This window comes from Natator depressus, chromosome 17 (genome assembly GCF_965152275.1).
Source record: "Natator depressus isolate rNatDep1 chromosome 17, rNatDep2.hap1, whole genome shotgun sequence".
In the NCBI taxonomy this organism is placed as follows: domain Eukaryota; kingdom Metazoa; phylum Chordata; order Testudines; family Cheloniidae; genus Natator; species Natator depressus.
In genome coordinates this window covers 16,359,396-16,374,569 of record NC_134250.1, presented here as the reverse complement: position 1 = coordinate 16,374,569, position 15,174 = coordinate 16,359,396, and the positions used below count along the sequence as shown (strand labels likewise).

General features: G+C 49.0%; 1 protein-coding gene across 2 annotated transcripts in view; it reads left to right on the top strand.

The window, feature by feature from the left end:
• The window catches only part of CLIP2 (CAP-Gly domain containing linker protein 2), a 121,511-nt gene extending 109,823 nt beyond the window's left edge, over positions 1 to 11,688 (top strand). For both annotated transcript variants that reach the window (XM_074974912.1, XM_074974911.1), the window contains 2 exons: positions 5,078 to 5,140; positions 6,479 to 11,688. In XM_074974912.1, coding sequence (XP_074831013.1) covers positions 5,078 to 5,140; positions 6,479 to 6,490 — 75 coding nt within the window. In that variant the 3' untranslated portion in view covers positions 6,491 to 11,688. The remainder of the gene's footprint in view (positions 1 to 5,077; positions 5,141 to 6,478) is intronic.
• Positions 11,689 to 15,174: the final 3,486 nt, after the last annotated feature.

Genomic DNA, 15,174 nt, shown 5'->3' with positions numbered 1-15,174 from the left:
CAAGTGCTTCAATAGAGATCCATCTGGGAAAGGTTCTTCCACCTCTCTTGCCAGTTTCCTCAGAACTCTTGGACTGTACCTGACTCGAGGGGTTGGTCAGCTGCTCTCAAACACCTGCGACCGAATCCTTCTGATTTCCTCCAGTACTTCCTTTGCCTCCCCTGGGAAATTTAGAAGTGCTTCCAGCATCTCTCCTACATCCTCTGCTGTGAGAGCGGAGGCTGAGAATCGGTTTAATTTATCTTGGCACGCTCCAACCTTTTCTGTCATTTACCCTTAGTGTATCTGAGACCTGGGAGCTGCTTCTGTGGAAAGGCCCTGGTATTTACATTAAGCTCTTTCATTCTCTATCTTTTGCTTTTCGGACCGCATTTTCTCTGAACTCAAGTCTACAGTCAGTTTACATCTCTTAGAGGCCTGGTGTGTTTACACCTTACATGTGTTCCTTTGATTGAAAGATTCCTCATCTACCTGGTCCTAAAAATGTTCATCTCTTACAGCAAGTGCATGCTGCTCATAATGCACATTCAGGAGGATACTGAATACTGCATGATATGACCTAACCGTAACGCACAGAGGCTAGGGCCGTGGTTATTTTTTCCTCTCCCATGCTGTGCTGTTACAGGTCCAGGTACTTTATGGCAGGCAGTCTGGACCAATGGATATCCTGCTTCTCTCCCCAAGTGCAGAACACCAGAAAGTCTGCTGCAGGGACAGGGGCAGGGGTGGGATGGTTCATTTATTATCCGTATTGCAATAACACTCAGTGATCCCAATCAGAGACCTGGCTCCATTGTGCTAGGTGCAGTGCAAACACACAATAAAAGGATGGCGCCTGCCCTGAAAACGAGACAAGTCTAAGACGAGAATGCCGGGTTTGGCGTAGACAATTCCTCTGCACACAGAAGTGTGGTGAAAGCAGCCACCTGCCTTGTGTGAGATAGAGCTGTGTATTTTTCATTCCGCACCACATGCCACAGCTGTAGTTATGGTGACAACTTTGTTGTAGTCCAAGACATAATGCAATCCTGGCAGTGTCTCCAGAGTGACTTTAGCTTCTGTTGTAACCACCATGTCTTAAACTGAAATGTGTCATGATGGATGGCTACAATACCCAGTGGTATGGTGGATATGTTCCCCCTTGGGAGGAATGCTAAACACCGACGGTGCTAAGACATCTTCCCTTTCACTTTTCCTTCTCCAGAAATGGTATTTATTTTTATTTTTCCTGAAAGGAGGAAATATCTCTGCAATTCTTGCACAGAGAAATCCCTCTCTCTTTCTTTTTCATAGAATAATTTTTACATGATTTTTTTACTTTACTCCATATCATTTATTTATATTACAATAGCACTTGGAGGCCCCCTCAGTGTGCTGGGTACTGTACACACACACACACGGAAAGAGTCAATCCCTGACCCCTGGAACTAACCATCTAAATAGCCAGGACAAAGGGTGGCAGAAAGAAAATATCATCCCCAACTTATAGATGATAACTGAGGCACAAAGAGACTAAGGGCCAGATTTTTAAAGGTATTTAGGCATTGCTGTGCTCAGCATTGCAATGTCTAGCTGATTTAGGAGCCTAAATTTCATTTTCAAAAGGGATGAAGGCACTTAGGGGCCTTCCCATTGACATAGATGGTAGTTAGATTCCTTAGTGCCTAAATCCCTTTTGAAAATGAGATTTAAGCTCCTAAATCAGATGTTGCAACACTGCGTGCAGCAACAGCTAAATACATTTAAAACCCTGGGCCTAAATGGCTCATTCAGAGTCACACAAAGAGCGTGCGGTGGGGTCAGGACTGAACCCCCATCTCCTGAGTTTCAGTGCGGGAAGTTCAGGGGAACTTGCTTAAACAAGGGTTTAAGGATAAGGCCAAGGACTTTGACCCCGTAAATGGAGACCAATGGGCACAATGGGATGCACTGAAACAATCATGGACTCTGGTTGTGCTTGGCTAGATACTGATTTTCAATGACAGGTTTCAGAATAGCAGCCGTGTTAGTCTGTATTCCCAAAAAGAAAAGGAGTACTTGTGGCACCTTAGAGACTAACCAATTTATTTGAGCATAAGCTTTCGTGAGCTACAGCTCACTTCATCGGATGTAAGCCCATTCCACGCTGCTCTCTCCCTGACCTACAGAAACAATCATCCCTAAAACACAGTAGCCATTTTGGGGGGATCCAGCTCGCCGCTGTTTCCCCTTGTCTCTCAGCTGCACTGCCTTCACTTTGCAACACTCTAAAAAAGGAAATCGCTCATTACCACAAGATGCTGCTGCTTTCCCTTTGCAGGCTTATCAGCTGACGTGCTCTGGACTCTCTTGACCGTGCATGGCTGGCCTCACAATTAGACAAGGAGTTGCAGGAGCTGCGATGTAATAGCACTGTCTCCATCTCATTGTCAAGTAATTGGCACTTTACTGTTGCTGTGGCCATGACTACAGCTAGGTATTAGCCTGTAATAAAAAAATCTCCACACACTGCATGTCTTTGGAGACCCTGATCTCATAGCTTTTAAGGAAATGACAAGGATTTGGCACTCAAGCTTCTTCTCAAAGAATTTGTAATAATTGCTCTGGGAGATTTTATTTAGTTTCTAGCAAATTACATTCCAGCTTATTCATTCCCAGTGACCTTGTACTCGGCGAAGTTCACGTCTAATTTGTAGTGTTGGATGCGGCTGCCACTCAAGGCACAGGCTGTGTGTCTTCTGCAGGGACTGGGGAATTTACTGTATTGCAGAAAAATGGAGTGCCCTGTAAATGCCGGTATAGAGTAACCTGGGACGTGACTCCGGAGTAATTGATTGCCATGCAAGAAGCAATACCAAGTGCAGTTAGGAACGATCACGGGGCAAATAGTTCCCTTCTAAAGGCTCAATCTGAATTTCTAGGATCTAAGCTTCCAAAACTCAGCCTGGCCTTTCTCTTCTCTCTAGCTGTGTCTGCCCGTAATCACTAGCTTCGTAGCCCTGATCCACTACTGGTTGTAGCAAGAGGGGAAGCTCTAATGTAATGATAGTACCCGGAAAGATAATGGAGCAAATAATAAAGCAATCAATTTTTAAACATCTAGAAAATAATAAGGTGATAAGTAACAGTCAGCATGGATTTGTCAAGAACAAATCGTGTCAAACCAACCTGAGAGCTTTCATTGACAGGGTAACAAGCCTTGTGGATGGGGGGAAGTGGTAGATGCGGTATATCTTGACATTAGTAAAGCTTTTGATACTGTCTCGTATGACCTTCTCATAAACAAACTAGGAAAATGCAACCTAGAGGGAGCTACTATAAGATGGGTGCAAAACTGGTTGGAAAACGGTTCCCAGAGAGTAGTTTTCCATGGTTCACAGTCATGCTGGAAGGGCAAAATGAGTGGGGTCCCGCAGGGATCAGTCCTGGGTCTGGTTCTGTTCAAAATCTTCATCAATGATTTAGATAATGGCATGGAGAGTACACTTATAAAGTTTGCGGATGATACCAAGCTGGGAGGGGTTGCAATTGCTTTGGAGGATAGGATAATAATTCAAAATGATCTGGATAAACTGGAGAAATGGTCTGAAGTAAACAGGATGAAATTCCATAAGGACAAATGCAAAGTACTCCACTTAGGAAGGAACAATCAGTTGCACACATACAAAATGGGAAATGACTGCCCAGGAAGGAGTACTGCGGAAAGGGATCGGGGGATCATAGTGGACCACAAGCTAAATATGAGTCAACAGCATTACACTGTTGCAAAAAAAGCGAACATCATTCTGGGGTGTATTAGCAGGAGTGTTGTAAGCAAGACATGAGAAGTAATTCTTCTGTTCTACTCGGTGCTGATTAGGCCTCAACTGGAGTATTGTGTCCAGTTCTGGGCACCACATTTCAGGAAAGATGTGGACAAATTGGAGAAAGTCCAGAGAAGAGCGACAAAAATGATTAAAGGTCTAGAAAACATGACCTATGAGGGAAGATTGAAAAAATTGGGTTTGTTTAGTCTGGAAAAGAGAAGAGTGAGAGGGGACATGATAACAGTTTTCAATCACATAAAAGGTTGTTACAGGGAGGAGGGAGAAAAATTGTTCTTCTTAACCTCTGGGGATAGGACAAGAAGCAATGGGCTTAAACTGCAGCAAGGGCAGTTTACGTTGGACATTAGGAAAAACTTCCTAACTGTCAGGATGGTTAAGCACTGGAATAAATTGTCTAGGGAGGTCGTGGACTCTCTGTTGGTAGAGGTTTTTAAGAGCAGGTTAGACAAACACCTGTCAGGGATGGTCTAGATAATACTTAGTCCTGCCATGAGTGCCGGGGACTGGACTAGATGACCTCTCGAGGTCCCTTCTACTCCTATGATTCTGTGATCTAGTTAAAGCTCCAGAGCCCTGTCTCCACTGTAACATCCACCCGTGCTGCCATCAGCAATGCTTTTGGTGGTGGATTCACAGCTGTCAATCTTGTCAGTGTAGAAAGGGCTCTGAATGAAAGCTGGCATGCCAAAGCCATACGCTTTCAGCTGCTCCCGGCCCTCCTCTCCTGCTGGTTATATTGTAGTTGCAAAGGATGAGGGCCCTGTTCTCGCTGCTAGAGAGCCACGATCAGCGTTTGACTTGGCTGTCGTTTTTAAAGGTAGAAACCAAAGCCTATTCCGCCTGGCTGACTCATCTCTAGAGATGACAGGTGCTAAGTGGTGAACCCACACTCTTTCTGTAGTGCCTGGTATCCCGAAGAACTCAAAACACTTTGCAGATTAGCAAATCCAACAGCATGAGGCAATGCTACCCAGGAGCTGAGTGCAAAGAATGGGACCTTGCCCAGTTGAAACTACAGGGGGAAATTCCATCTCTAGGAAGAATGCAATTACCCTTCCCCCCTGGGGGATTTGGCCAGGATCCAGAGGTTAAGAATCCCTTGCCAAGAGCACCATGGGATCTTTAAATTTTAAATTTCCCAGCATGCAGCAGTTAATATCAGATCTGTATGAAGGGGAGTTAGTTGTCACCTCAGATGTCAAAGCTTCTGGGGAGTTCGATGCTTTTTATCAGTGCCCATCTTCAACCAAATCTCATCTGTTCTGTTACAGACTATTGGAAACTCGGGATCTGCTAATGGGATCCATCAACAGGATAAATCCCACAAGCAGGAGGTAGGTTATACAATACTGAGCTATTTGAATTAAAAAATGCCCAGGCAGGACCTCTTTCATGGGGTCTCTGCCGTGCCAGTGGCACGTCTCAACTGAACTCATCCCCTGGAGCGTGGCTTTGACCATAATGTTCCACAGCAAGAACAATTGGCTTTGCATAGCCCTCATTCCCGAGTGCACTAGAACCAATTCCCTGGAGCAGCTGCACCCGCAGCTGGGACTGGCCTGAAACTGAAAGTACAGATTTCAGCTGTTGCTGGAGGCTTTGAAAACCTCTGGGTCCTAGAGCTTCCAATTTAAAAAAAAGAAAAGAAAAACCATGCAAAGAAATGGGTAATGTGTACACTGTGATGCCTTGGACTATTGACCTGGTGCAGCTAAGAAGTTCCATATACATCTTCTATATTGGATAGTTCTCCCAGATCAGCACTCATATGTCTCTCTTCAAATGTCAGCACAAGTTAGAACCTTCCTCAGTTCATCAGATCTCTGTGTATTTCACAGTATGGACCATTATTTGGGGAGGCTTACTTTTATGCTCTCTGAGGTTCTCAGACCCGAGAGAGAAGGTCCAAGGTCTCAGAATTTTGTCTCTTCACCGGTAACATGGGTCAGGTTGATTAAGTACCTGGTACCTTGCAGTGGCATGGCCATTTCACCATGGTTGAAGATTGCCCTTGTATGCAGAAAAATGACCATCATCCCTTCTTCGGACTCCTTCTTCTGAAGCATTAGGGATGGCCATGGCTGGAGATGGGACATTGGACAGGAAGGGCCAGTTCTCTGAGATGGCAGCAGGCGTTTTCTCTCTCAGATGCTTCACTGACTGGTTCTTGCTCACATGCTCAGGGTCTAGGATTCGCCACGTGGGGGCGTCAGGAAGGAATTTTCCCCCAGGTCAGATTGGCAGCCACCTTGCCAGGGAGGATGGTTTTGCCATCCTCTGCAGTGTGTGGGTGCAGGTCACTTGCCAGGGTTATCTGGGTTTTTCTTGCTTATGCATTTCCCTGTCTTTGCAGTGGCCTTGTGCATTGGTGCACCTCGGTCCCCACTGTTCTCTGCCTGTGACACATAATGGTCAAGTCTCCTGTGGGCTGTAATACTTTGGTCTAATTTCAATTGTTGGGTTTAGTGTGCAGGTGCTGGATGGTGTTGGTGGCCTGTGATGGTGGACAGGAGATTAGACTAGATGAGCTGGCGATCCTATAACTGTATGGCTCTATGAAGTTTGCTGGCTTCTTTGGATAAATAGCCAAAGAGTCTGGTAATCTAGATTACCTTGATCACATATTCATTGCCAAGGCCTCTGTTTTCTTAACACAGTCTCATTTCTTCCAGGAGAAGCACTGATCGAGAAGAAGAGGTGGAGAGGACCATTTCATGCCAGTATCTTCTGCACACCGACAGGAAAAGGATGCACCTCCTAAAGACTAGCAACAGTATTTTCACTTTAAAAACAGGACTGTTTATAATGTACTAACTGACCTAAGTAGGACAATCCCCTGGTTCGTATTTTCCAAGACGAGCATCATTCCAGAAGGAGCGGTATGGCAACCTACCTGTGTAAAGATCCTTTTGTTTTGCTTTCTTATCCGTATCGGTTTTGACGGTGGAATTTGTATTGGCCAAGTAGACCCTCCATTCATCCCACCTGAACAATGTGGTCTGGCTGAGAGCTGATGGTGGCTGAAACTTCATCAGTGTTTCCTAGAACCCTAGAGGAAATGCAGAGCAGTTTGCTTGGGGCATTAGAAAATTCCTAAGTGTGCTCCCAAAGTCTGCACTCTCCCCGCCGGGTAATCCCTGTCCCTCTCCCCCACCCACCCGCGTAGTATGAAGAACTACAGAAAAGGGTTGGCTGGGCTGGCTGTGCTCAAGCCAGTCAGCGTGGATTGTAGAAGACAAGCCGTTGGGACAGTCTTTCCCCTTCCCAGCATAGAAGACCTCCCAGCTGTAGGCCACGGAGACTCTACTTAGTACTGTATGATAGCACAGGGGGCACCTCATCTGATTTCAGGTGATATAATTTATTTCAGCTATTTCTGAGTCAGTGTTTACTCTGAGTTGAAGAAGGGGAGGGAGCCGCTGGCAGGGGTGAGTACAGGTCTCCTTAGCCTCTCTCCTCTGAGAGATCTCTTAGCAGGACCGGCTGTGCCGGGGCCCAGAGCCAGGGCCCATGGGTGTGTTGTGGCCTGTAGAGACGTACACAGCATCTGGCTAGAGCCTTTGTATGCCTGTTTGTGAGGGTCTGAGTAGAAAACACACACATAGGATGTAGTCACATCGGACAGACGCCTCTAGGCTCTGATCCCTCTCCACTGCTATCCACAGAATTGTAATCACTAGCTGGAAGAGATGGGCTAGCCTAGCATTAGGCTGCCTTGGCGTTGCCCCTACCATTCTCAGTTGTCTTTGGCTCTTCAGTACAATATCTGACGGGAGAGGGCTAACATGTTGCTGTGAGCATTCTTGCAAGAGTGCCTTATACCAGGGACTGAGGATGATATTGAAACAAAGGCCCCGTCTAGAGCAGAAGGACTCCAGCTGTAACCAGAGCAGATTTCTGTTCTTTCCTCTGTTTGCTGGGCACCTCAGACTCCCCCTACTTCTTGTAAGTGGGAGTTCGGGGTGCAGGTTTGGGCCCCAAAACAACACTGAGGGTCACATTTTTAAAGCAGGAGCTCCAAGCCACGTGCACAGAAATCTAGGCACAACTGAGCACCCAGATTTGCACAAAAAACTGTTGCCATTGTGGGTGCAGAGAGCCAGTTGTGCACCTCTGTATCCATCTGCAATAACTGTCCATGCAGAAGGAGGAACCCCATTGCCTGTGTGTATTTGCACATGGACTTGGTCCCTATTCCAAGGGCTGTATTCTAGCCTCAGTCTTTGCACTAAACTCCCATTGGGCTGAATGGGATGATACTTGGGTGGAGCGAGGGTAGAATATGGTCTGAGACAAACCCCTTGCTCTGAAAAGAAATATTCACCTTTCGATACCCTGGGACCATAGGGAGCAGCAGCAGATTCTTAGGCTCCACTCAAACCCCTGATGGGGATGGGGCAGCTTCCCAAGGGGGGCATCAGTACCTGGAATGTGGGGCAGGGCTTGGATTGACATATTGCAGCACCAGTGAAATGACTAATGTTTAATGGGCAATCCTCTGGTTCTGGGGGAGAAGAGGCTCGTCATGGAAACAAACGGCTGTTCTTGATGCTGTCTGATCCTTCCCCCCACCCTCCTCCAAGGGAATTAGTTGCAGAATCCCTTTTCAGAGGTACACAAATCAAATTGTTTCCTATTTCTCTGGAAATGCAGCATTTTGGCCATATTTACCATAATGCAGCCAAATGACATAAGGTTGTGAAGAGCTCAGTCTCTTCTCTGGGCATCCCTGTGCCTCTCTGAAATGCCTAGATCAAGTCCACCGCTCTGCTCCTCTCTCCAGCTCTCTGCCGCACATCCTGGGCTAGTTCATGAGCTGGAGCTCCTGTGGACGTGGACAAGAGCTCCCAGCATGGCAGGACACAGCCGAGGTGTTGACTTCCTGTGAAGCGGTGCCATTGCACGTGAGCTGGGAATCTGTATGGTTTCCTGTATGGTTTTTCTTCAGCCGCTTTTGGCTACTCTGAAATTCTCCAGCCACCCAGAGTCTGGGGCAGCTCAAGGCAAACTGGGGAAGAGCTTTGCCCCACCCGTCCAAGTCTCCTGCACCAGGGAACATAGACCTCTTGCCCGGCGGTGAAATAGAGTTAGGCCCTTTTCACCTGGTGGGGATGGTGGACACTGGATCTGTTCCAATGGCTGAGATAAGGAGGTGGGTTCAGGAAAGTGAGGCATGTTGGGAGAAGAAGCCTAGATTGATTAATGAGTTCAGAGGGTTAACGGGAGTTCAGGTGGGACAGGTCCTGCTGTGTGGAACCAGCACCCTCTACCTCCATAGAAGAACAAAGCACTAATCATTGCCTCAGGCTTGGATTTTCAAAGCGCCTAAGGGACTTAGGAGCCAAAAGCCCATTGATAGACAGCCCAAGTGTGTAAAATGTCATAACCAAGCAAAACTAATGTACAGCAGGAGGTGCCATTCTGATCATTTGGGGGTGGTATTTTCAAAAGCACCCAGCACTGGCCGCCTGACTCTGCTGCCTCTGAAATTAATGGTCAAACGCCCACTGACTTCAATGGGAGCAGTCAGGGCAGTGCCATGGGCTTTGGAAAATGCCTTCCAGGGCTTAGGGAAGGCAGCAGCCATGTGAGTGCCCAGGAGTTCCTGGGACTTATCAAGTGGGAAAGCCGGGGGGGGGGTTGATTTTTTAATTAATCTGTATTTATTTTCCATCTAGTTTGCCAGTGACATGCCTCCGTTATTTAAAGAGGATTTAATAGCAACTTTCTGCGTCGCTTTGCAACCTTCCTGCTTCCCCGGGTTCAAACAGGAGCTGCCCACTGGGAGGTGTGCACTGGGCCAGTCCTCTGCTGGTCTGAATGGGGTAAAGCTCTAAAGTGACTGGCACTGCCCTGATTGAAACCAGAGGAGAATTTGACCTATCAAGATATATCAGGCCAGTGCACCTGAGTCCATTCAGTTACGGGGAGAAGAGAGCCTGCTTTGTAAGCTGGCTTTGACTATCTTCTCAGGATCTAATGCTCTCTAGGATATAACTGAGGGCATAGTCTTTAAGGGGAGAGTAGCCTTCCAGGGAAAGGCCTTACCACAGCAATGGGCTGCACTGAATCACACGCTGTCCCGCAGGCTCTGAGTTTCCCCTTTTGGAAAGAGATCTCTGCATAGAGAGAAATAGCGTGGGGCGAACCTGTTCTCCTTGGACACGCCACAGCAGCCCCAGGCTCTGCCCCTGTGCACCCAGCCATATAGGATCAGCGCCCCATTTCTAGCTCGCCTTGCAGGCGGGAGAGTTACAACAGAAACAGATGCCCCTGCTCAGGAGAGCCCAGCCAGGAGCTGAATGCCTCTGGAATGCAGACCACAGAGGGTGCATTTCCTCCCTGTGCGGCAGGGCCAGCATGAGGCCTGTGTGCCCGTGAAGTCCCGCAGAAGTGAAACAGGCACCAGAGACAGCGGCGAGGAATTTCCCTAGTGCCCACAGCTCATGCTGGCCCTCTGCTCAGGTGCTAGCTGCACCCGTAGATTTTAGGAGACCAAATTAGAAAGAAACCCAGAAAGTGACAAGTCAGAGGGTCCCCTTCCACCACATTTATTTATAAGCTTCTCGCTACTTTGGCCCAGATACAGTGGTACATAAAGTACTCTGCAACATTCTGTGTAACTGGCATCATCAGTATTTTCCGGGGGGAGGGGGTCATCAAAGGGAAGTTATGCAGCCAACTCCCGTTGGCAGTCAGTAGGAGTTGAGAGCCTAGCTCCCATTTGAAAGTCTCTCCCATCAGCATTAATCCTAGTGATCTTGTTCAGAGCTTCAAATCTGAAGTAAGATAGGGGGCTGCTTTCTCCTCCGTGACCCCCACAGTTGTCTCCATTGCATGTTCCATGCTGGTATCACACCCAGGGCTGTGTGCAGAATATGCCTTCATGATCAACAACTGCAGTGTGGGTGAGAGGGGAGAATTTTCCCTCTACAGTCAAGGGGTCTTGCGTGAGAGCGAGCTAGTTGCTTGGAAAAGCAGTGCTGAGCTGTCTGGTCCACCCATGCGCCCTTCCCATTCAAAGAGCAATTAAGGGCCTGCACAGAGGTTGAATCTGTAGGAATTATGAGTCCACGCTGCTGAAAATTGGGACTTTCTATCCATTGTATTAGTTCAGTGGCTGGAAGAGTTTTTTGTTTTGTTTTCCCACTGAAGGCTGAGAAATCATCTGAAGAATAAAGTCTCCCTGCCAACTGGAGAGGCTCTTGAAGATCCAGGTTAGCAACCTTTCCCCTCATCCTAGCTGAGAAATCTTACAAGCATTTGGATGGCAGTACTGGCTTTATCCTTTTCAGAGTTCAGAAAAGTGAAGCGGACACACAGTCCCATGCTAATACCCATGGGTCCTAAATTAATAGCCAAGACATACCAGCTACTGCCCCATCCCCTCTTCTGATCAGTTCCTTTGACTTTCAGTGGGTATGCATGATGGTTTCATGAAAACAAACAAAAAGATGCAACTGAAACCTTCACAAGATTCCAGTACCCCGTTGTTACAGCAGCTTTTAGCGGTTCACCACTATCTTGTAGGGAATTATTAATCCACTAAAATCTATAGGCCTCCATGTAAGTTACCAGAATAAAGGCGATAGTAGATGTATAAATGGATGATAACATTTTACCCAGACAGTATGTATTACAATTTTGTAGCTTAGTCATTTTTTGGCTATCGAATTTTGTGAGTAAGATAAAAAAAAAAAACGGTTTGACTGCAAATGTTTATTTTGTTATTTGATTCTTTTCCCTCCCCTTCCTATGTACAAACGCTGTACAAATCTGAGTCCACTGAGTGTAACTACAACAGATGTGTATTAATGTACCACAGACCCCACTAGTGGCTTGCTAAAGTGTGGTGAGCTCATACTAAAACAATAAAACTTGTGGCTAAAGTCGGGCACGCCCGCCTCTTCCGTCCAAGAGAGCGCAGGCCCGGTGGTGCACGCTGGCTGGCGAATTGCCATTGGAATGTTAAAAGGTTCCTTCCCGACTGAGCAGACAAACGTCAGGGAAGGGATCACACACATGGAAGGGGGGGCTTTGTGATCACAGGGCACCTCGCACCGAATTCAGGCCTGGCGTGAGTGATCTGGGTATCCTTCTTTGGGGCTGGATATTGCTAGACTTTATTGGATGGGCTGCGTGTCCCTGCTTCTGCTCCCATTGACCTCAATAGCAAAGCTCCCCCTGGCTTCAGTGGGAGCAGAAGTGAGTCCTGTGTCAGACTCACAACTGTAATTCAAGAAGGCCAGACTTCAGCTTGTGCATTGCCGGCGCTGGATTGCCCTGGCACGTGCAGTCAAGAATAGGTGTGACTGGTGATCTCAGTCCAGTTTCCGGTGTTGCAAACCCCCAACTGGCCCCAGCCACTAGCTGGCAGTCTGAGCCGAGAAGCTGAAGGCTGAATTCTCCTCTGCCCCTTAGAGGTCGAGGTTCGAACACAGTGGGGTGCGGGGGATGCTTGTGCAGCTGCTGCCCTGCTCTGTCCATAGAGGCCTTTGGTTACTAGAGCTGTCAATTCAGCACCTTGCCCAAGCACTCAATTCACTTTCAATTCTTCAGGGGTCTTAAAATATGCATGAGGAGGGCGGGGAATGAATTGCAACCGTCACCCGTCAGCAATCTGGCATCGCTTCTTATGAAAATCAGCCTTACTGGGTGTCAAGGAGCCGATTTACACCGGTTCTTTGTGGATGCTAATGTTCACGTTACTATGTGTTTAATCAAATGCAGATATGGGAGCTAAGTAGGAATAAATGCATTGGAATTGCCCGTTGCAGGAGCTGGAATTCAGTCGGGGATGCAAAGGTAAAGTTACGTGGAAAGGACTATGGGAAGGCCCCGCGGATGGAAAAACTAGGACGAAGGTGCTCGGCTCTCTGTTGGAAATGGCCGAAAAGACTGGGTAGATCTGGAGGAGCAGAGAGACCAGATTTTCAGGGGGACAAAGTGTCAAGAGGATTGTTGCTGTTTTCCAGGCAATGGTACCCGATTTGCTCACTTTACCTCTGTGCTTAGCCCAGCTCCTCCAGTGGGTGTTAGGTGCCTACATACCTTTGAGGGTCTGGGCCGGAGTGACTTTGCTGCGGGGTAGGGAGTAAAGTCCTAGGTAATAATCAGTTTAACGGGCTGCAAAGATTGTTATTTTAGGTCATTGAAGCTCTGAAATTCTTCTTCTTTATATTCCTGTAGCACCTAGCAGCCCCAAGCAAGACTGGGATCCCATTGTGCTAGGAGCTGCATGCACACCTAGACGAGACAGACAAAGATGAGAGAGGAAACAGGTACACAGAGACGATGTGACTTGGTACCCTGAGTTCACATCAAAGGTCCTGCCCACTGGGCCACAAGCCCAGCTCACGTGGCCAGCTGTGAAAGGGGGACACATGCTACAGGACAGGGGGAGGTGCCCTAGCCGCATTGCTCCCCCAGGTCCGCACTTCTGGACAGGGCCCAGGCATCACCCACAGCAGCAGACTCCCCAAAGAGGGTCTGTAGAAGCCCAGGAGCCATCTCCCCCGATGCAGGGCTGGGCAGGCACACTGCATCTTTGGAAAAGGCCAAATCAGCGGGCCTCAGAGCAATACGTCAGGGTGCTGACCTCAGCACGGGCAGCGATGTAAAGCCATGACTCACCCTGTGGGTTTTGGTGCCAATGGGATTTTTGCAAACAGCCCTCCTGAGCCTCTACAATTGGTTGCAGCACTCCCGCCCATCACCCCCTTGTAGTTGTAGTCAGTGGGCCAAAGCACATGGATAACGCTGGCAAGATTTGGCCCTAAAGGGAAGGAAGCGGGGCTTGCCCAGCGTGTGGATTGGTGAGATTGCTGCCAGCTTCTCAGGTGTGTGCATTGGCTCGGTCGTGCGATGCTGCTCACTAGGCGGGCATCTTACTGCAAAAAAACCCAGCTCGTTCTGTTGCATGACCTCGGAAGGATGATTGGGCTGAGAGACCTGAGTGCCAGTGCGACTTCCTCACCCCATCGGCTTCAATTAACTGGTCTGATGGAACCCCGGGCCGGGCTGGAACAGCTCCCAACGGATCAGGCTGGCGTTCGCAGAAGAGCTCAGGATGCTGAGCATGGTGGAGCATCGCAATGGAGCTGCCAAAGACCGAGCTCTTCTAACATCTGGCCCAGTCTGGGCAAAGTCACCCACTGGACCTACAAGCTGGGACTGGCTGACAGGGGAGGGATCACTCAAAATCGCCCTGTTCTGTTCATTCCCTCTGAAGCATCTGACCCTGGCCACTGTTGGGAGACTGGCTCCTGGGCTACCTGGACCATTGGTCTGACCCAGCATGGCCGATCTATACTATGTCTGAGCATTCAGTGTAACTGGCTGCTCGGGGGCCCGAGGGGGCCCAGACTGAGGAAGGTTTTCACTCCTGTGTTGGTGTCAATGATGGGTTCCGTTTATCTCGCCTCCAGGCTTGAGTGAAGGCTCTCCCGCTGGTCTGAGCGCCGCCCTGGCTCTGCCGCCCCATGGGATGTCCTGGAGGGGGTCAGGGAAATGGAGATTAGAGACTGGCGGCCATGGGGCAGCCTCGCTGTGTGGCGGGTGTTGGCGCACTGGGTCAGTAGGTGCCCGTGTGCTGTGGGCCGGGCCGCTCACCCACAACAGCACCGAGTGGAGTCAGCCAGGCCTCCCCTGCCACCCACAGCAGGAGCAAAGCATCAGCCATGGCGTGGGGTGGGAGAGTGAGCTCTGCCTTCCGGAGGCTGTTGTTGCCAGGGCCAAAGTAAACCTGACCAAGGGGGATTTCAAATCCAGTTCTCTCGCATGAGCAGACACAGCAATCAACTGATGGCGTTTCCAACACCCCCGTTCCCGGGGCAGGTGAGCACCTCCCGAGCCCCCCATAGTGAGGAATCCTATCCTGCTGGGAAACTGAGGCATAAATGGAAGGAGGGAGCAAAGAATTGCACCTGGATTTTCCAAGTCTGTACTGGGTCAGCCTTCTGCCCTCAAACAGTACTTGGGTGCTGCCGGCCAGCTTCCCCCTGTAGGACCGAGAGGGTGACCACTCTTGTTCCTGTTCCAATACTGGGCTGAGGGCCTCTGCCGTGAGCCCCATGGGCACTGCCTGGGCTCGGGGCTGTGTCACGACGGCACTCGCGGGAACGCCAAGGGAGGGGAAACGCCCGTGAGCCGTGACAGTCTCTTACGCTCGCGGTGAAGAACGAGCCGTCAGCAAAGAACGCCCAGGAGAAAATCTGCTACATTCAAACACCAGCAGCCCCCTCCCCATCTAACCAAAGGCTCGTCAGAGAACCTGGCATCCAGTTGTGACTGAACCGCCTCTGTGCAGCCTAATGCGCCGTTTAGGAACTTGGGCTTGCCAATGCTCTGAATAGCCGCTGGGGGGCGC